At 38.4% G+C, this 23510-nt stretch overlaps 1 protein-coding gene across 3 annotated transcripts in view; it reads left to right on the forward strand.

Moving 5' to 3' along the window:
* The window catches only part of MSH3 (mutS homolog 3), a 185146-nt gene that overhangs the window by 75816 nt on the left and 85820 nt on the right, over positions 1 to 23510 (forward strand). For all 3 annotated transcript variants that reach the window (XM_035014749.1, XM_035014750.1, XM_035014751.1), the window contains one exon: positions 12255 to 12387. In XM_035014749.1, the coding sequence (XP_034870640.1) occupies positions 12255 to 12387 (133 nt within the window). The remainder of the gene's footprint in view (positions 1 to 12254; positions 12388 to 23510) is intronic.

Genomic DNA, 23510 nt, shown 5'->3' on the forward strand with positions numbered 1-23510 from the left:
AACATACCTGTTCCCTTCACTGTACATATCAAAGTGTCAGTGACTCCCAAATTTGTATCTCAGGTCTTTACTCTTCCTATTCCCCAGGATTATATATTCAGCTTTGATTCATAAACACATAGATGTATCACAGACATCTCAAACTTCACGTATTCAACCCTATTCCTCCTTCTGGTGTCCCCATTCCAGGAACCAGCACTTCACCGAACAAGTTGCTTAGACCAGAAACCTGGAAGTTATCCTGGACATTTCCTATTTGACAACCATGTCCTATCTAATACTAAGTCCTGTTGCCTTTAGCTCTAAAATATATTCAGAGTCTGTGCATGTCTTGCCATCTCCACTGCCATCACCCTGGTCTAAACTACATTAGTTCTTACTTGGACAGCTGCAGTATCCTCCTAACTCATCTCTTTTTCAAGATAAAGACTGTATTATGCCACTCCTCTCCCTTAAACTCTTCATTGGCTTCTGCTTCACATGAAGTTAAAATTCTTTCTCATGACTCTTCCGTCTGACTCTCCCCTGCATTCATGCATTCATCATCTTCCGGTCACTCTGGCCTTTCTTTGGTTCCTGAGCAACCCAAAGCTTTTACTCATCTTGTGGTCTTCACATTTGCTGGGCTCTCTACCTAGAATGTTCTTCTTCACATGCTGACTCCTCTTTTAAGTCTCACCTTTAAAGTGTCACTTCTTCAGAGAGATTTTCTCTGACTGCCTAATCTAAATTATGTTCCTTATATCATTCTTCATTAGCATATAGGATTTATCATGATTGATATTTGTTTTTTCTGTTTAATATTTCTCACTAAATTGTATTTCATTTATAACAAGCATTCAATAAGTATTTATTGAATGAATTATTAAAATGATGTCATTCAGGACCTAACTCAGCTATCTCTTTGAGAAGTTGTCCTTTTTCTCCTTTCTTCCTCTGTAGAAAGTTAACTCTCCTCAATTTTGTTCAACCTCTTACCCCTCCATCACCAACCCACACAGAATGAATTGGGGCTCATAGTACTTTGAATATAATAGATGGTCAAGAAATTATGAACAAATGAATCCATTTGAAAATCTTAGGGTTCCAAGTGGTCTTTGGCACACCTCTGTAAGAGAAGTTTATTTTTCTAAGAAAAACTCCTTGATTTTAAAAGCATCTTAGAAGCAGTTTTCCTTCATGTGATTCCTTATTTTAGTGGAACAGTTGCCTGGTCAGGAATGAAAACATTAACACTTAAAGTGGAAGAGATGGTTTGGCAGTATCTTGCTTTCTTGTCAACTCTTAGTGGAATTAGTAGTAAATAGAAGTTCCTTGGCGTAAGTCATGGGACTTAGTAAAGGAAGCCAGGTTGGGGGATGGGATGGGGTCATCTTCCCACCTGAGGCATAGCTGGTTTTAAATATCGTGTAAAAGGTCTGACTCACAACTCTGAACACATCTGAATTGGAATTTTTTTGCTTAGAATTATTTGGATGCGCTGTGATTTTCCTATGACTCCTTAAGGCCATGCCTGTATAATTTGAATTCCATAATGGGTGAATTAGATAGTGTATTAGTTTGCTGGGAGTAAAAAAGTATCACAAACTGGATAGCTTAAACAACACACATTTGTCTCACAGTTCTTTCTGAGTTCTCAGAGGAGAAGCTGTTCCATGCCTCGCTCCTAGCTTCTAGTGGTTTGCTGGCAATCTTTGGTATCACTTGGCTGGTAGTTGCATCTCTTTTCTGTCTGCTTTCACATTCACATGGTGTTCTTCCTGTGTGCATATCTGTTCACATGACGTTCTTTCAATTAGGATGTATCCTATTGGATTGGGGACCTCCCATATTCCAGTATGACCTCGTCTTAACTAACCCTGGTTCCAACTAAGGTCAAATTCTGAGGCACAGGGGATTAGTCTTCAACATGTATTTTTTTGTTGATACAATTCTACCCCTAACAGGGAGGCTCAATAATTTCATCTTTCTTCCTTTTGGCACAAGCAGATTGAATATATTCATCTCTTGGATGGAAACAAGTGTTTTGATTATCATTTAAATGTATTACACATTTATTCAACATCTGAAGTGATGTTATAAAGAACCATTGAATTTTGTAAGTTGCAAACATTCTGCAATTTTGAGCCTGAAGTACAGTACTCTGAAAAATCATCCATCGGTCTTTGAAAAACATTCTGGTCTGTATCTGTCCAGGTGAAGGTATTTTACAAATGTTAGGTTGATTTTTAGGGATCAGAAAAAGACATTTGTATGTGGGAAAAAGAGAGTAAGGGAAATGTTTGGGTAGAAAGGAGCAGAGGTCCACATCTAAGGGTTGAGGAGAGACAAGTAGCCATGGTGGGGAGGGAGAGGGCTGAGGCCTAAGCGGTAAGATATATTACTCTGTAAGTGGGTCCTGTGTGGGAGTGGAGAGAAAAAGGCAGCACAGAAAACTGATGTCTGACTGTGCTGCATTTTTTGAGTCTGTGATATGTCTATTAATTCTTCCAGCTATCCTCAGAGATAGTTATTACTTCATTTTATAGACGTGGAATACTGAGACTCGGGTAATTATCCAAGATCATCCAGCTTGCACATAGGGCCCATCTAGAAGCACACTTGGGGTGTTATTGGGACTTGACCTCTAGTTCTGCTTCCCTCACCCAGTTGTGTCACTTTGTACAAGTTATGAATTTTGATACACCCTCTGTTTCTTTATCTGTAAAGTGGGAACTATAATACCTAGCTCACAGGGTTGTTGTGAGGACCAGATGAGACAGGATATATAAAGAGTTGTTCTGGTTGCTAGCATCAGTTATGTGGTTCAGGAAAATAGCTGTGGTCTTTATAATTGGTTATAATTTATAACCAAAAAACTGGAAGCAACCTAGTTATTAATAGGGGAGTAGAAAAATAAATTGTTATCTAGTCTTAGTTAGGATATGATAACAGCAGTTAAAATGAAGACAGTGGTCAGATGACCCAGCTGGAGGCTTCCCGTGATGACAGGGCAGAGGCTGGGTGCCACTGTCAGGTGTCCCAAATCTGTCTGGTCAGGTCTCCTGAATCTAGTACTTGTCTGTGTTGTATCTTTTGCCTGTAGCTGCAGTCGGTATCGTGAGGAGAATTTGCAAGGAACACTGGTGAGTAAATAGTGTCTTTGTCAGTCCCCTCTAAGAATGATGCAACAATCAGGATTGAGCTCTGTCATTTTGTGTGGTCGGGCTTGGATCACAACCTTTCTCATTTATTTAATGCTCTAAACCTGACTATGTCGTGGGACCTTAGGAAGCTCAGTCTCATATTCTGATTGACTAAGGACAGGTTAACATGTTTGTTAACACTAAAGGTGTAGTACATTGGTTGGAGAAACTAACTGCTTAACAACAACAACAAAAATACCACACAGTTGGACAGCTCTAACAGTGGAAATTGATCTCTTCTCTATCTTCTTTACATAAACAATCCATGGTCTTGCCATATTGAAGGTGGGCTGGAACTCATCACATAGGCATTTAGGAACTCCACAGGCTCTTCAGTCTTAAACCTGTGATTTCTGAGGTCAGCCTGGGCAGTGACATCCAGCCAGAGGAAGGGGACAGAGCATGGAGGACATATTTTTGGTTCACCAGGTCTTGTAGTGGCAAATATCATTTCTGCTCACACGTCACTGACTAGAAATCATTCTGATGGTCTCATTTAACTGTAAGGGAGGTTAACAAATGTTTGTCAAGGACGAAAAAGACATATTTAATGAATACCTAGCAGTCTATTGCCAGAGATGGGCTATTTTTCCTTTAACTTTGTATTGTTGTTTCAACTGTGTTGTACTTTTTTTTTTTTACACATTTAAATGATGAACTTATTTAAATTTCTGAATAGGCAGTACCTTCACATAGTTGCAGAGCTTAAAAATGGAAAAAGAGGGTGCCTGGGTGGCTCAGTTGGTTAAACGTCTGCCTTTGGCTCAGGTCGTGTGATCCTGGTGTCCTGGGATTGTGATCCTGGTGTCTGGTGTCCTGGGTTCGTGATCCCAGCATCCTGGGATTGAGCCTCGCTTCGGGGCTCCCTGCTTAGTGGGGAGTCTGCTTCTCCCTCTCCCTCTGCCCCTCCCCCTGCTCATGTTCTTTCTCTTTCTCAAATAGATAAAATCTTAAAATATATATATATATATAGATAGTGAAATGTTTGCCTCTCATCCCTGCCCCACATCTGCTCAGTTCCTATTGGATAATCATGGTTGTTATTTTCTTGTGTATCTTTCCAGAGGCTTTCTGTTTTAAAAAGCAAATAAATAAAGATGAATATATAGTCCTCCCTCCCTTTTTACATGGATGGGGCATAATATACACAATACTCTTTGCTTCTTTCCCTTAATAGTATAAGATAGTTACTTTTGTATTATTATGTATAGTAAATTTATGTATAGTAAATTTTGTATTATTCTGTCTCAGTGACAAGACGTTCCTACTCTCAAGGAGTTTCTAATCTAATTTGGTCAAGGTATAATCTAGTGAGGAGGAGATGCAGATAAGATATCTTGTACCTAAGATAAAATTCTTACCTGTTACACGCTGTATAGCTCAGTAGCACAATTAGAGCAAATGAAGAATACTTTTTTAATTCAAATTAGATTTTTAGAAAACTGTTAAAGAGAATTAAGCATGCTAAGGTTATTCTTGGTAATTAAATCACATAAATCATTGAAATTAGCAAAACTGAAAATGGTTGGTATTAGGAAATAGATCCCTGACTATTGATTACATTTTTGTGTAATTTTCTAAAGCACTAAGTACATTCTAGTGATAGTTCTTTCTCTTGAATAATTAAATGACTTTTATTTTGGTAAACTCATGTTTGGAGTATTAACGGTTTATTTCTAATTCATAACTCTGGCCTCAATGACAAAGTAATAAAATGTTATGTATTTCCTCCATTTACCGTTTAATTTATAGTAACAAAACTGAATGCCATTTTAAAGTCTCAGGGATTTGTTTTACTGAACTACATTGGGAGGCCCTCTTTATTCTTTGTGGTTTCCCATGTTCCATGAACCTGCCCACACAGTGTTCACCTTTGGTCACTGTGATTTTCCTCAGCCCAGTGAGACACAATACTGCTCATAAATGGGAATGAAGAGCAGTAGGTGGGGCATAGCTGCGAGCGGAGATTGGTTGCTGTTGAGCCCTGCCTCTCTGCCTTTGCTGTGTGAATGTTTGAGCAGAAACTGCTGCTGCCAAGAAAAAAGTGACCCCAAACACCTCTTACCCGAACGTCTGCCCTAACTTAGTGCCTGTGGAGGAACCAGTGTCTCTTGGGATGCTTATTATACCCAGGAACCTGCTGCTGGCCTCCGCTTCGTTCTGTAGTAATCAGGCCTCCAGGGAAGGCTAAACTGGTTCATGTGACCAGCAGGAAATGGCAGCTTTCCTTTGTGCTGAGGAGGAGATACACAGGAGAGAGTGAGGAGGAAGAGTTGGAGATCTTTTCCTTCTTGGCTCTTCCAGCTTTATTTTCCTCTCTTTGTGCCTTTACCAGCGGGGATTTTCAGAGTGTATCTCCTCCAAATGCCGTGGGAGGACTTCATTTCCTGTGGCTGTAATGTCATAAAAATCCCTCTATGAAATAACTAGAGATGCTGTATAAAGCATAAGACATTGTTTTCGGACATAGCTGAGTCTCTTAAATAATGATAAAGGGAAAAACTGAGGGAACAGATTAAAGAAGGAGCTGGAAATGGGAGTTGACTGCTGCTGCAGCTGCCCCCCTAGGCCTCTGCAGACGTTGGTAATCAAAAGGATCGGGTTTTAAAAAGCCTTGTGGGAAACTGGAGTGAAGGCTTTGTGTCTAAGTTAGGGACCCTATAGTAATGTGAGACCCTCCAAGGATCATAATCTCATTAAAGAGAGGGAACAAGGAAATACATTTGTCTTGGCCTAGTCTTTACAGAGGGGAAATTTGCCAAGAATTCTCAACCAGAGAGGCTCACCCTCACTCAGGTTTGCTATTCCAGTTTGTACTGTCTGTGTGGCCTGGCAATTTCCAACTTGTGAAAGTTGTTTTGAATGGTCCCATGCCTCAGGGTTCCTAGCAGAAGCAAATGCAAACGCTCCCTGAAGGAATGCACTCTCAATCCTGGCCTTCTAGGAATCCCAAAGAGAAAGCTCTACCATAAGCTCACAGACCACAATTACAAAAGATAAGGAAACAAGTAACCATGAATGTGAGTAGAAATTATAAACAGCTGAATTAGAATCCCAAGACCTTCAGATCGTGGGATTATGAGGATAAATATCAAAAGTTAAAAGAAGTTAAATACAAAAAAGAACAAAAAATATGAGCACAAAACAAAAATGCCATCAAAGGAGAGAGTAGATTGTTTTTTTTAAAAAGAACTACATACAACTTTTAGAAACAGCGGGTGGGTTACACAGGAATAAATGCAGTAACTATAATGCAGGGTAATATCTGAAGAAATTACCTGGAGTATACATAGACAATATGATAAAAAAATATAAAAAATTGTAAGACAAAAAGAGAATTAGGTGGTCTAACATAATCCTCATCAGATTTTCAGAGGGAAATTAGAATAGGGAGAGAAGAGACAGTGTTCAAAGAGATTGTCCTTTGACAATCCTTTATTAGGATGAGAATTTCTCATATTTCATGAATGATATGAATCCTTAGGTTTAGGAAGCACAGTGGATTCAAAGTGCGTTTGAGAACAAATGAGAAATCCACATTTCACTAAATCACACTGAAACTGTATGATACCACATCAGATGTAAAAATATTACAGAGCAGAGAGCAAAGAAAGATCACCTGTCATGCCCTAAAAATTACATAACTGATTTGATTTCTAATTTCCCCACCTGTTCTCTGCTTTATTTGCTTTCTTTCAGTGATTTCTTTTGGATTTATTGAGTTTTTGTTTTTTTGTTTTTCATTTAATCACCCCTTTCCCTGCCCAAAGCTTTGTAGTTTATATGTCTGTTCCTGTTGTCTCTTGTTTCTGTTGATTCTTACTCATCTAGTTGCTTTTTATGCTTGATTATCTTTGTTTACTGATTATATTCTTTGGAAATTTATTTTAAGAATAATGTGAGGGCTAGGATGAAGGTGCCTTCTCTGTTTGTTTGCTTCTGCCAGGTTCTTGGTGGCACAACAATTCTGGGACCATTTTAGTTCAAGTGCAGCATTTGGTATGTTTTAGTCCATCCAAATGATGCGAACCTTACTGCAAGTTCATCTTTACTGTGAGGCTAGCTCATTTTTAAGCAAATCTCTTCAGTACTAAAGTGGCTTTGACTGCTGGATTACTCCTCTGGGTTCCTGTTTTCTTTTAGATTTTGGTGATTTTATTCCTTACCATTTTGTTAGTTCTTTGATACTTTTATGAACATGTTTTTATGTCTCATTTGTCTTTTTAAATTGTCCTCATTGGAACAATGGTCTGAAAGTACTGGTTCTCACCATTACCAAAAGCAAAAATCCTGTTATATGTTTTCAAAGACTCAAGTTGATGTTCTAAACTGGTAATGGAAGGTAGCTGTCAGAAAATTGTTCTGTTTAATATTCCAAAAAGGGTGAATTGTTGTCTGTTCCAAAAATGATGCATCACTAGAATAGGAGTAATAAAAATCCTCAGAAGCTTGTTGGGTGATTTATAATTTGCAACAAGGTACATATTCAGAATAGCTCCTTAGAATGTAATTTGTAAATAAATAAAATAACGACATTTGTGGATGACTCATAGCGCATCTCCTTATTCAAGCTATTCTTTCTTCCCCCTCCTGCCTTGCCTTATCTAATATGTCACAACTCTTGTTAACTTGACCTCCTTAATGTATCTTAAAACTATGTGCCTTTTCACCCCTCTATCCTTTACCCAAGTTCAGATCATCAGCATCCCTCCCCTGGAGTCTTCCTGCCACTGTCCTCTGCCTTTCAGACATTAGCCATTGGCTCCCATTCTCAGGGGACAGTCCCAGCTCCGGTGTGGCCCATGTCCCTCACATGACCATATGCTGCCTGGCTGCCTAGCTCCTGCTGTCACACTCTCACACTTTTCAGCCTCCATCTTCCCGTACATCTTCCTGTGCTACTTCTACAGTCAGTACTTTCGTAAGCACTTGGTAATTATTCATTAAATGAACCAGTGAATGATGTGTATGACTCTAGGGAGATCCACGTAATCATAGGCCCTCTCATGTTTCTGTTAGAAAGCTGTGTAGGTAGTTAGTTGAGCCATAGTGCATGGCCAGCATGGTAATGTCTGGATTTAATTTACTCATTTTATATCGTCTGTCTTTAGCGCCAACCTTTCAGTGAAAAGTCAGAACAAACACAAACAACTCTTCAGAGCCAACCTTTCAGTGAAAGTCAGAACAAACACCACATAAAACCACCTCTCCTCAGTAGTTTGTATTTTAGCTTTCCCCCCCGCTTCGCCCTCCAAGTAACCTTATGTTAGAATGATAGAGGCATCTCCACCAATAGCAGCCAGCAGGTACAGACTTCATCGCATGTCCTTACAATGGCAACAGCTGTAGTAGGGTTACGTACTGTGTTCCTGAGTGGCAGCCACACACAACAGATACTGGCGTCATCGCCCAATTCACCTTCCGATGTGAAGGACTCCAGTGACACCCACTTTTAGTCCTTGGGTCTTCGGTGGTAAAGAAGAATCTTTGTCATTGAAGGACCTCAAGTCCATTGTTTTTTGTCATAGGGAATGAAGTGACTCAGGGGCCTTCCTTTCATTTGGAATGTGTCATGCTGTAAGATCAGCCATAGAATTCTATAGGGCATCTTGACGCAAATACTTTTATCACCATCTCGTTGACAGTGCTACTTCCTTTTTTTTTTTTTTTTTGACAGTGCTACTTCTTGTTTTGTTGACTGTCATGATCACTGAATCTCTCTTATTGATTACACCAAGATATTTTTTCTCTATTTTGGTATAATCTGTCATACTGTTTTATTAGAGTTATTTGGGAAGTCTTGTTACTGCTGCTAAGTAAAGAACAGGATATGCACACTTTTTTAAAAACTTGATTAGAAGTTATTTTACTAATTTGCATTCTGATCTGCAGATAGGAGATAAAAGTAGAACTATAGCTCCCCCAGTGGTGAGAAGTTTGTAGTAAACAGTGTCACACACCCTTTCACTCTCTTCCTGCCTGTTCTAAACATCTGTAATGCGTTACGGCATTCTCAGTGCAGCCTACTAACCATTTTGGGTGCTCTTTCCCCTACCCTGTGCCGTTCTTTGTGGTATCTACCAAACAGATTGTATAAGCAAATAAAGATCACTGTTAACAGCTAATCTGTATTGAGTACTTACTATGTACCAGGCACTGTACTGTTTGCCATGCATTATTTCATTGCATTCTTGTAACAGCTCTGAGTTAGAGACCATTATTATTCCGATTTTATAGATGGAGAAACTAGGGCAAGACTAAATAACTGGTAAATGGTAGAGGCTGGATTTTAACTGAGGTCACCTGCCCAAATTTTTAACTTCTGAGCTCCCTAACCAATGAAGGCTGGGTTAAAACCAAAATGATTCATAGTAAATATGCTTTTGCCTGTGCTGTCATTAGGCTAAAATAAAAAGCCAGTACCTTTGTATTTTTCCAGATTGCAGACCAGCTTAGCACATCCTTTTTTGTCTCTTTCTAAGAAATTTGTAGTTTTATGTCTATTTAAAAAAAATCTTCTGGAATATTTCATAAATATGACTTAGGCTTTTATTAACCTGTTTTGCTTTTATCTTTCCATATCTCCAACAACCTTTATAATTTTTGAGAGAGCAGCTATCTTTGTAGGCTGTCTTATACATTCACAGATGGTATTATTTTATCTGTCCTCATACCATCTGTAGCATCAACCTAGTCTGTTCCAATTGGTGTTATCTTTCATTTATGCAGGAGTGAGTTATTAAAATAAAACTTTATATTTGTATAGCATTTTGGGTAAACGTTAGGGTAAAACATTGATTTATTTTATCACAACAATCCTATGCACAGAAAATTTTTTTCACCTCATCTTGATTTACTTTATATGTAGTCTTTGGAATTGAGCTGAATTGAATTCAAGAACTACTTTTTGAAACACATACTGTGATCCCAGAACTGTGGGAATGAAGAAATGATCCCTGTTCTCACTGAGCTTACAGTCCAGCAGAAAAGACAGAGAAGTAAATACAATTACGATTTCCACTATGGAAAGACAATAGAGGGTTGTGTGGAAAAGGATGGCAGAGGATTAAATCTGGTCTGCTGAGTCCAAAAAGCTCTTTCAGAAGAAGGGTGAATAGGAGTTTGCCAAACAAAGTGGAGCTGGTAGGTAGCAGGAGAGAGGAAGAGAGTCTTCAAGGCAGAGTGAGCAGCAAATGAGGAGGCCCTGATATCAGAGAAGTTGGAGTGACCAAAATATGGAACAATTTCAGTGTAAGTGAAACTTACAGTGAGAGGAAGAGAGTGGCAGCGGCCTGACTTGAGACTTGAGAGGTAAGCAGGGCCCAGTTGTCTTGTAGGTCAGTGAAAGAATCTGGATTTGCATCTAAGATTATTGGCAAATCATTGATGAGCTGAAAGCAGAGGTAAGACATGAACAGATTTGGAAGACCGCTCAGGCTACAGTGTGGAGACTGGATTGGAAAAGGGGGCAGAAGTGGATGCAGGAAAGTTAGGAGGCTCTTTTTGTAGTCTGTGTGAGAAATGATTTTTACTTAAACTAGTGTAGCAGTAGTAGAGATGGAAAGAAATGGATTGATTTAAGAGGCCACCCCACTGAGAATGGAGGAACCAGTGTGTATGTCTACAAAGCTCGGGTGTGTTCTACTGTGTCATGCTGAACCAAATGCCTGTTCTACATAGTAGAGTATGAGCCAGAGAAAAATGAAACAAATGAAGCCAGCCTAGTATGCATGTTGTGAACAGGCATGACCTCACAGAGTAGTTTGAAGGATAATTAAAGAGAAAAGCACTCAATTAATTGGGAAGTACTGAATTTAACAGTCATCTAGGCAGGATTCTGAGGCTTGCCCTTCACGTCAATGTGTGTGATATCAAAGAACTTTGTTAGACAGATGTGTATTCAGTAGCTCACGTTTCCCTTTGGCCCTAAGTGTCAGTTCATTCTTTCATTTGCTTGCTTGCTCATTCTTAGTTCAAAAAAACATTTACTGAGGGCTCACTATCTACTAGGTATGTTTACTTATCTCAGTCTTTAATACCACATTATGGCCATCATACCTAGTCTGGGCCTTTGGCATTTATAGGCACTAGGTGGGCCACATCCTGTTTAGGGCACATTTAGTCAATCCGGTTTCCATTTTAAGTTGACAGCCTCACCATTTCCTCTCCAGTGGCCTGCCCATCACTTACGGTGCAGCCACTGATGAAATCCTCCTACTCTGGTCTCCCATGTCTCCTGACGTCTTATCTTCTGTACTTTCTGTTACTGCTCTGAGTCTTTGCTCAGGCTCAGTAATGCCTAATCCCACTTCAGACAGGTGATCAATTCAGCCACCACCACGAAGTCTTCTATCAAAGTAGTTGGTTGAATGAATGAATTGGTTTTTGACTGAGATGATCAGTCATTTCAGTCGGACTAGAAAACTCAATTGCCCTTTGTAGATCTGTTATATTAGCCAAGGTAAAACAAGCAGTTGTAGCAAATAAATCCTCAATCTCAGTGGTTTAAATACAATAAAAGTTTATTTCTTGCTAATGTAACGTCCACCTGGTAGCAAATGTGGGCTTGATGGGTTTTCTGCTCCACTAACGGACCCAGGCTGAGAGAGTCTTCAGGTGGCTCACAAGATTGTTTGGGGCCTAACATTCAGCTGGGGAAAGAACAGATGTGAAAGATCACACAGGAGGGTTTTATGGGCCAGAGCCAGAATTGGCTTAATCATTCCTGCTTACATTTTATTGTCTACAACGTGGGTACATGGCCATAGCTAATTGCAGAGGGAAACTGGGAAATATCGTCTGACTGGGAAATGTCGTCTGTGTGTTTGCCCAGGAGGAATGGAAAATCTAAGAAGCCAGTTTCTGCTCCACCTAGTTAATGACTTTCCTTGTATGGTACCTGCTCTTTGATGTAAATGATAGGGGTTAGGAAGGGCCAGAGGTATGGAGGAGGAGTCCCTTTATGTTTTTCTAAGTAGCTATTGTCACAGTGCTGGGCATAAGAGTGGGAAATGTCTCTATTCTGAATTCCTAACATATCTTATAATTGTTACTACTCTGTTCCCACAGGGAGATAAATGCTCGACTAGATGCTGTATCTGAAGTACTCCATTCAGAATCCAGTGTGTTTGGTCAGATAGAAAATCATCTGCGTAAACTGCCCGATATAGAGAGAGGACTCTGTAGCATTTATCACAAAAAAGTAAGTGTGATAGAAATCAAATCTATTAAAGCTGTTAATGTTCTGCAGCACAAGGACACCAGGTATTAAAGGAAAACATGTCAGAGCTTTATCATTGTTATTATTTTGTGAAATCTTACGGATAACATGAGAGAATTCTTAGAACATTTAATGGCACAAATTAAAGTTATTCCAATTTTTTAGGGGCGCCTGGGTGGCTCAGTCGTTAAGTGTCTGCCTTTGGCTCAGGTCGTGATCCCAGGGTCCTGGGATCGAGCCCCGTGTCGGGCTCCCTGCTCCGTGGGAAGCCTGCTTCTCCCTCTCCCACTCCCCCTGCTTGTGTTCCCTCTCTCGCTGTGTCTCTCTCTGTCAGGTAAATAAATAAAATCTTAAAAAAATAAAAAATAAAAAAAATAAAGTTATTCCAATTTTTGCATTGTAAAAAGTAAAGTTTGCCCCTTTCTGTTAACTACAGCAATGCATAGAGGCCCTTCTATTTTAACACAGGATATTCTCATGTTTCATCCTCAAAATGTGGACCATCATCAAAATAGGAAATTTCTTAGACTAGCCATTTTTTTTAAAAAAGATTTAATTATTAGAGAGTGTGCACGTGCACACACATGTGTGCACAGAGGGGTCGGGGGGAGGGGCAGTAGGAGAGGGGAGAGAGAATCTCAAGCTTACTCTGTGCTAAACACAGAGCTGGGAGTGGGGCTCGAGCCCATGATCCTGAGATCATGACCTGAGCTGAAACCAAGAGTCCAACACTTAATCGACTATTCCACCCAGGCACCCCTAGACTAGCCATTTTTAAAAAAGAGATGTCTTATTTCTTTTGACCCTAGAACAACTTCTTATTTGACTTATCCAAAGGAAAAATCTGCTAATATATCTGTGGGGGTATCAATATGCAAATGAGTTTGGGTATTGAAGCAAAGTAAAAAGCATTATTTTGATTTTTAGCACTTAAGCTTTACAGTTTGTCATAACATTAACAAGAGAGTGTTTTCCCATGAGGCTAGCAGAAGATTTTTTTCAACAGAAACTTTGCAAATCAGAAAGGAGTGGCACGATATACTCAAAGTGCATAATGGGAAAAATCTGCAGCCAGGAATACTCTATCTAGCAAGGCTATTGTTCAGAATAGAAGGAGAGATAGTTTCCCAGACAAACAAAAACTAAAAGGAGTTCATGACCACTAAACCAGCACTGTAAGAAATATTTAAGGGGAACTTGAGTGGAAAGAAGAGACCAAAAGTGAAGTATAAATGTAGGAAATCCAAAAGCAGTAAAAATGATTATTTCTGTAAAAAATCAGTCAAGGACCTCACACACAAAAAAGGATATAAAATATAATAACATATACCTAAAACATGGGGAGGAGAGGAGAAAAGAATGGGTACAAACTTTAACAGCCATCAACTTAATATAGACTGCTACATGCAGAAGAGGTTATATACAAACTAATGGTAACCATATATCAAAAATCACTAGTAAACTTGTAAAGAATAAAGAGATAGAAATCTAAATATATCACCAAAGAAAACCAGCAAAACATGAAAGAGAGAAAGAAAAGAAAGGATCAAAGAAAATCTTCAGAAACAACCACAAAACAAGTAATAAAATAGCAATAAATACATATCTATTAATAATTACTTTGAATGTAAGTGGACTAAACACTCCAATCAAAAGATGTAGGGTGACAGAATGAATAAAAAAACAAGGCCCATCTATATGCTACATTCAGCAGATTAAAAGTGAGGGGATAGACAAACATCTACCATGCAAATGGATGTCCAAAGAAAGCCAGGGTAGCAATACTTATCACCTAACAGAAAAATCAAGGAAACAGTGGCTTTGAGTGGCACATTGGACCAGATGGACTTAACAGATAAATTCAGAACATTGCATCCTAAACCCAAAGAATACACATTCTTTTCAAGTGCACACAGAACTCTTCTCCAGAATAGATCACTTATTAGCCCACAAAGCAAACCTCAGCAAATTTGAGATGATCAAAATCATACCATGCATCTTTTCTGACCACAATGCTATGAAACTGGGAGTCAACCACAAGAAAAAATCTGGGAAGACCACAAATATATGGAGGTTAAACAACATGCTACTAAATGATGAATGGTGGATCAACCAGGAAATCAAAGGAGAAAGGAAAAACTACATGGAAACAAATGCAAATGAAAACGTGATGGTCCAAAACTTTTGGGACGCCTGAAGGCAGTCATAAGAGGGAAGTTTATAGCAATACAGGCGCCTACCTCAAGAAGCAAGAGATCTCAAACATCCTAACCTTACACCTAAAGGAGCTAGAAAAAGAACAAACAAAACCTAAAATCAGGAGAAGGAAGGAAATAATTAAGATCAGAGCAGAAATAAATGATACGGAAACTAAAACAAAACAAAAAACAAAACAAAAAAACCCCAGCTCAATGAAAATAGAAGCTGGTTCTTTGGAAAAAAATAAGATTAATAAGATTGATAAACCCCTAGCCAGGTTTACCAAGAAAAAAAAGAAAGGACTCAAATAAAATCACAAATGAGAGAGGAGAAATAACAACCAACACCACAGAAATACCAGCAATCATAAGAGAATATTATAAACTATATGCCAACAAATTGGACAACCTGGAAGAAATAGATAAATTCCTAGAAACATATAAAGTACCAAAACTGAAACAAGGAGAAATAGAAAACTTGAACAGACCAGTAACCAGCAAAGAAGTTGATTCAGTAATCAAAAATATCCCAGCAAAAGTCCAGGACCAGATGGCTTCACGGGTGAATTCTGCTAAACATTTAAAGAAGAGTTGATACCTAATCTTCTCAAACTATTCCAAAAAATAGAAAAGGAAGGAAAACTTTTGAATTCGTTCTGTGAAGCCAGCATTATCCTGATATCAAAACCAGATAAAGACACCACTGAAAAAGTGATCTATAGGCCAATATCCCTACAAAAAATCCCAACAAAATACTAGCAAACTAAATCCAACCATACATTAAAAAAAACATTCATCATGATCAAGTGTGATTTATTCCTGGGCTACAAGGGTGGTTCAATATTCTTAAATCAACATCATACATCATATCAATAAGAGAAAGGATAAGAATCATGTGATCATTTCAATAGATGCAGAAAAAGCATTTGACAAAGTGCAATATCCATTCATGATAAAAACCTTCAACAAAGTAGGTTTAGAGGGAACATACCTCAACATAATAAAGGGCATATATGAAAAACCTACAGCTAACATCATCCTTAATGGGGAAAAACTAAGAGTAAGATCAGAAATAAGACAAGGATGTCCACTCTCACTGCTTTTATCCACCATAGTACTGGAAGTCCTAGCCACAGCAATCAGACAAGGAAAGAAATAAAAGATACTCAGAATGGTAAGGAAGAAGTAAAACTTTCACTATTTGCAGATGAATGATACTCCATATAGAAAACCGTAAAGACTCGACCAAAAAACTTCTAGAACTGATGAATTGAGTAAAGTCCTATGATACAAAATCAATGTACAGAAATCTGTTGCATATATATATACCAATAATGAAGCAGCAGAAAGCAAAATTAAGAAAACAATTCCATTTACAATTGCACCAAAAATAATATACCTAGAAATAAACCTAACCAAAGAGGTGAAACACCTGTACTCTGAAAACTATAAAACACTGATGAAATGCCTATCGACTGATGAATTGGTAAAGAAGGTGTGATATATATATCCACACACACATACACACATACACACACACATGAGTATTACTTGGCCATAAAAAAGAACAAAATCTTGTCATTTGTAATGTTGTGGATGGAGCATAGAGAATTATGCCAAATGAAAAAGTCAGAAAAGACAAATACCATATGATTTCACTCGTGTGGAATTTAAGAAGCAAAACAAATGAGCATAGGGGGAAAAAAGAGTGTGCAAACCATGAAAGAGATTCTTTTTTTTTTTTTTTTTAAGATTTTATTTATTTATTTGACAGAGAAAGAGCACAAGTGGTTGTAGGGGTAGAGGGAGAGGGAGAAGCAGACTCTCCGCTGAGCAGGGAGCCCGACGGGGCTTGATCCCAGGACCCTGAGATCATGACCTGGGCTGAAGGCAGACACTTAACTGAGCCACCCAGGTGCCCCAAGGAGACTCTTAATTATAGAGAGCAAACTGATGGTTACCAAAGGGGAGGTGGGTGGGAGGATGGGTGAAGTGGGTGATGGAGATTAAGGAGGACACTTGTTGTGATGAGTACCAGGTGTTACGTATAGGTGTTGAGTCACTGAATTGTATACCCAAAGCTGGTGGTACACTGTATGTTTACTAGCTGGGGTTTATATTAAAGCTTTTTAAAAAAAAAGATGAGAGATACATTGGAATATTACAGAATGGAGTATTACTGAGCCATGAAAAGAAAGATCTTGAACATTTGTGACTACATGAATAGACCTAGAGGGTATAATCCTAGATGGAATAAGTCAGAGAAAGACAAATACCATATGATTTCACTTATACATGGAATCCAAAAAACAAAAATGAACAAATGGATAAGGAAAGTGTGGTGTATATATACTTAGTAGTAATCAGCCATAAAAAAAAGTATGAGATGATTTGCAACATCAGTGGACCTAGAGGGTATTATGCTATATGAAATAAGTCAGAGAAAAAGAAAACAAATGAATAAACAAAAAAGCAGAATCAGACATGTGACTACAGAGAACAAACTGATGGTTGCCAGAAGGAAGAAGGTGGGGGGGATGGACAAAATGGATAAAAGGGAGTGGGAGGTGCATGCTTCCTGTTACGGAATATGTAAGTCACGGGAATAAAAGGTACTGCATAGGGAATGCAGTCACTAATAGTGTAATGGCATTGTGACAGATGGTTGCTACCCTTCTGGTGAGCAAGCATAATGTATAGCTTGTCAAATTGCTATGTTCTATACCTGACACTAATGTAACATTGTGTGTCAACTCAAATAAAACTTCAACAACAACAAAAACACAGATGAAAGAAATTGAAGACAACACCAAGAAATGGAAAGACATTCTGTGCTCCAGTATTTGGAAGAACAAATATTGTTAAAATGTCTATACTACCCAGAGCAATCTACAGATTTAATGGAATCCCTATCAAAATACCAACAGCTTTTTTTTTTTTTTAAGATTTTATTTATTTATTTAAGAGAGAGAATGAGAGAGAGAGAGAGCACATGAGAGGGGGGAGGGTCAGAGGGAGAAGCAGACTCCCTGCCGAGCAGGGAGCCCGATGCGGGACTCGATCCAGGAACTCCAGGATCATGACCTGAGCCGAAGGCAGTCGCTTAACCAACTGAGCCACCCAGGCGCCCCCAACAGCTTTTTTCACAGAACTAGAACAGACAATCCTAAAATCTGTGTGGAACCTCAGAAGACCCCAAGTAGCTAAAGCAGTCTTAAAAAAAGAAAAGCAAAGCTAGAGGCATCACAATTCTGAATGTTAAGTTTTATTACAAAGCTGTAGAATCAAAACAGTGTGGTACTGGCACAGAAAGAGACAATAGATCAATGGAACAGAATAGAAAATCCCGAAACAAACCCACAATTAAATGGTCACTGAACCTTCAACAAAGCAGGAAGGACTATCCAGTGGGAAAAAGACAGTCTTGGAGTGCCAGGGTGGCACAGTTGGATGAGCGTCCAAGTCTTGGTTTCGGCTCAGGTGATGATCTCATGGGTCCTGAGATCGAGCCCTGCGTTGTCAGGCTCTGCACTTGGTGGGGAGTCTGCTTGAAGATTCTCTCTGTGCCCCTCCCTCCACTTTCTCTCTCTCTTTCTCAAATAAATAAATAAATCTTTAAAAAGAATCTCTTCAACAAATGGTGTTGAGGAAACTGGACAGCAACATGCAGAATAATGAAACTGGGGCACCTGGGTGTCTTAGTTAAATGTCCGACTCTTGATTTTGGCTCAGGTCATGATCTCAGGGTTGTGAGATTGAGCCCCGGATTGGGTTCTTTGCTCAGTGAAGAGTCTGCTTAAGATTCTGTTCCTCTCCCGCTGCCCCTCCCCCCCACTTACACACACACTCTCTCTCAAAATAAATAAATAAATCTTAAAAAAAAGAATGAAATTGGACCACTTTCTTACAGTATACACAAAAATAAATTCAAAATGGATTAAAGACCTAAATGTGAGACCTGAAGTCATAAAAATCCTAGAAGAGAACACAGGCAATAACTTTTTTGACATTAGCTGTAGCATCTTCTTTCTAGATAATGTCTCCTGAGGCAAGGGAAATAAAAGCAAAAATAAATGATTGGGACTACATCAAAATAAAAAGCTTCTGCACAGTGAAGGAGACAGTCAACAAAACTAAAAGGCAGCCTATGGAATGGGAGAAGATATTTTTGAATGATATATCCATTAAAGGGTTAGTATTCAAAATATGTAAAGAACTTATATAGCTCAACACCTAAAAAACAAGTAATCCAATTAAAAATGGAGCACTGGGTGTTACATGCAAACAATGAATCAGGAACACTACATCAAAAACTGATGATGTTGGGGCACCTGGGTGGCTCATTTGGTTAAGCGACTGCCTTCAGCTCAGGTCATGATCCTGGAGTCCTGGGATCGAGTCCCACATCAGGCTCCCTGCTCAGCAGGGAGTGTGCTTCTCCCTCTGACCCTCCCTCCTCTCATGTGCTTTCTCTCTTTCAAATAAATAAATAAAATCTTTAAAAAAAAAAAAAACCCAAAAAACTAATGATGTAATATATGGTGATTAACATAACATAATAAAATAAATTTTAAAAAAATGGGCAGAAGACATGCACAGACATTTCTCCAAAGAAGACATCCAGGTAGCCAACAGACACATGAAAAGATGCTCATCATCACTTATCAGGGAAATACAAATCAAAACTACAGTGAGATATCTCACACCTGTGAAAATGGATAAAATCAACAGTATAAGAAACAACAGGTGTTGGCAAGGATGTGGAGAAAAAGGAATTCTCTTGCACTTGTGGAGGGAATGCAAAGTGATGCAGCCATTGTGAAAAACAGTATGGGGGTTCCTCAAAAAGTTAAAAGTACCCTATAATCCAGCAGTTGTACTACTGGGTATTTACCCGAAGAATACAAGAATGCTAATTCAAAGGGGTACATGCACCCTCATGTTTATTGCAGCATTATTTACAATAGCCAAATTATGGAAGCAGCCCAGATGTTGGTTGACAGATGAATGGATAAAGAAAAGGTGGTATAAAAAAGAATGAAATCTTATTTGCTATGACATGGATGAAGCTAGAGATTATAATGCTAAGTGAAATAAGTGAGAAAGACAAATACCATATGATTTCACTCGTGGAATTTAAGAAACAAAACAAACGAGCAAAGGGAAAAATAAGAGAGACACAGATCAAGAAACAGACTCTTAACTATGCAGAACAAACTGATGGTTACCAGAGGGGAGGTGGGCAGGGGGATGGGTGAAATAGATGATGGGGATTCAGGAGTAAACTTGTCGTGATGAGCACTGGGTGATGTGTGGAATTGTTAAATCACGATATTGGACACCTAAAACTAATGTAACACTCTGTTAAGTATACTGGCATTAAAATAAAAACTTAATTAAAAGTAAATAAATTAATTAACACCAATTAAATGAAAAAAACCGAGAGATTTTTCACACAGAAATAATTTATCTTCAAAATATGCTTAGAATTAATAAAAATCAATTAAGTATATTTATAATTGTTGATAAACTTTCTATAGTGTTTTACCTGTTGCGGGAGTCATTCACATACGTTAGACCCTTTGTCCCTTGTAAAAACTTTATGAAATTGAGAAGATAAACTGTGTTTCTCACCTTCTTATTAAAGGGACACTATGTATACTGCTATCTCTATATAATGCTATCACAGCTTGCATTACCTTGGATAAAATGATGATGCTGAGAAGAGAGTTAGTAGCTTGTTAGTAAGGGACAGAATTAGTAGTTAAACCAGGGTCCTTGACTGGGTTTTTAGTGGGTACACTTCGGATTTGACCATTTTTGATGTAGTAGTTTTGTCTACCATTGCATTTTTTTCCTGGTTATCCTGACATAAGCCATCTTTATTTTCTGCCCAAATGTAAATCCCTGCCAATGTAATAATTTTATTGTAGAACAGTTTTTATGTGCCCACATTTTAGTTGTGACCAATTTTTCATTAGTCTTTACTTTTTTTAGTCCTTTCCCCCACAAAGTTTTACTGGAACAATAAGTACTGCTTCTGAGAATACTTGCAGTGCCCGAGCAGGACTTATGTAACTGCTCCATATGCTTCAGCTAAATTTGAAAACAAAGAACAAGCCAGAATTGGGAAATACTCATCCCTCGGGAAGAATGCATGGGTTGGTTACGGGGTCAGTGGAGTCTTTTGTACCATGAGTTGGTGCCCTTGTGGTGGTGTTTTGCTGGCAGTAACAGAGGTTGTCCTGATACTGTACCACCCCATTTCCTGTGGTTCCAGTTACCCGCCGTCAACAGCAGTCTAGAAGCAGGTGGTCACCTTCTGATATACTGTCAGAAGGTCAGTAATAGCCTAACTCTATGTCACAGTGCCTATGACATTCGCCTCACTTCATCTCATCAGTAGGCATTTTATCGTCTCATATCATCATAAGAAGAAGGGTGAGTACAGTGTAATATATTTTGACAGGGAGAGAGAGACCACATTCATATAACTTTTATTACAGTATATTGTTATAATTGTTCTACTTGATTATTAGTTATTGTGCACATCTTACTAGTGCACCTAGTTTATCAATTAAACTTTATCATAGGTATACGTGTATAGGAAAAAACAGTACATATGGGGTTAGGTACTATCTGGGGTTTCAGATATCCATTAGGGGTCTTAGAACATATCCCCCATAGATAAGGGGGGACTCATGTAGTTAAAAATTTTATGGTTGACATTTTTGAGGTTACAGAGTGGATGTCAAACCATTTGTTAGGTTGTATCATTGGTCCTGTGCCTGACAATCAGTGCATATTACTCTTCATCAAGGAATGGGTCTCTAAGCACCTTGTCTTCACTGCTTGAAAGGATTCACTGACAGTCGTTAAAGATTTCTCTCTTTCTCAAGAAAAAATAGGGAAAAAGCTGAGAAAAGTATTAATTGCTAACTAAAAGAGCAGAGTCACAGTATCCATGGCATCAAGACAGAAGCATCTTTCCCATGGTGCTGTGATTTTTATTGTGCTTTGCTTCTCTTTAAACTTTACTTTGATGTTTTCAATTCATAAGGTTTGTGTATTTACAAAAGTTTTAAAACTCTGGTAAAATAATCTAATTCTTTTTTTTTTGAAATTGAGATATAATTTACATATAGCCTTGTGTTTCAGATGTACACATAATCAGTGGTTTGATATATGTATATATTGAGAAATAATCACAATAGGTCTAATTAACATTCATCACCACATGTAGTTACAAGGCCTTCTTTTTCTTATGATGAGAACTTTTAGGATCTGCTCTCTTAGCAGTGTTCAGACATGCAGTGCAGTATTATTAACTATAGTTACCATGCTATACATTACATCTCCAGGACTTACTTTTATAATTGGAAGTTTGTACCTTTTGATCATCTTCACCCATTTCATCCACTTGCCCTCCATGGCCCACCTCTGGCAACCACAAATCTATTCTCTGCATCTATGGGTTTGCCTTTTTTTTTTTTAAAGATTTTTACATATGATTAAAATTTTATGGTATAGAATCGGATTCATTTTAAAAGTAACCAAGAATGACTTTTGTTGGGGTGCCTGGGTGGCTCAGTCGTTAAGCGTCTGCCTTCAGCTCAAGTCATGATCCCAGGGTCCTGGGATCGAGCCCCACATCAGGCTCCCTGCTCGGCCAGGAGCCTGCTTCTCCCTCTCCCACTCCCCCTGCTTGTGTTCCCTCTCTAGCTGTCTCTCTCTCTCTCTGTCAAATAAATAAAATAAAATCTTTAAAAAAAAAAAAAAAGAATGACTTTTGTTGTAGAGTTTCAAACTGTACTTTAGTGAAGGAACTTATGACTCACTCAGAAGTTGTTCCTTATTGCTGTTTTAATGTTTACACAAGTGTGCCTGAAGATTGATTTGAAAAGTGAGGATTAGAAATGACTTGGTAACAGACCAACTTTAGGAAGTCTAAATGCTTTCAACCTAATTTTTATAGATTAGTTTGCTGGCTCTTGGAACACACCACCAAACACATGTCTGTTCTTTATCATTAGATTACTCTAAATAAGCTTCTGCTGTATGCACCAAGTGGTGAGTGATATCCTGGGCACAGACTGTGCCAATTATGTAAAATTCATAAAATGGTTAGGAACACTATTTGGATGTTGTGGAAGTGGTAAGCCTAGGCCATATGGCTGTGTGGAAAGTGCCATGGAATAGTCACAAATAGGTATTTTTCATGTCGATAATAATAGAAGATACCAAGAAGGCCAACCCTGAAACAAAGCAAACATTTCTTGATTAGTAAAAGGATTTTACTAAATATATATATAAATAAATATATATATATACACACACACATAATTAGTATCTTATAGTAAAACTTCAAATTCAAATCTTAGAGAACAGTGTTAGTCTTAGAAACCCATACTAACTTTGCTCAAGAACTATTTTGTAAGAAAATGATACATAACTGCTAAGATTGGTGCATACATTTAAAGGATTATAGCACTTAGTAAATGTTAGAGGAGAGCGTTTCCAGAATTTTGTAGGCGAGAATAATTTCTTAGCCAGACTGGTATAAGCCTAAAGCCACGTTCTTAGTATGGAACTTAGGCTGGAGTTCTTCTAGTCCCATGATGACCCTTTTCCACACTTACGGATGTGTTCTAATGCTCTTCCACAGAGAAATTTGCTGCTGGAGTTGGGATTGAACATGAGTGACTCCAGGAGCTACTACTTCACCCTTCTCTTCAGCTTTCTGGCAGCTCTATTGAGTTATTTTGTTTAAGAAACTTGAAAACAATGTGCCTTGGACACTTAAAACTTGATTGCAAAGCACTTCGTTTTCACTTTGCTGCTATTGCTGACTTAAATTTTATATCTGAGGATGAAAAATCATCCTCAATTGCAATAATTATAAGAGAT

Source organism: Mirounga leonina, unplaced genomic scaffold (genome assembly GCF_011800145.1).
Source record: "Mirounga leonina isolate KUSES-001 unplaced genomic scaffold, KU_Mleo_1.0 Mir_168, whole genome shotgun sequence".
Taxonomy (NCBI): Eukaryota; Metazoa; Chordata; class Mammalia; order Carnivora; family Phocidae; genus Mirounga; species Mirounga leonina.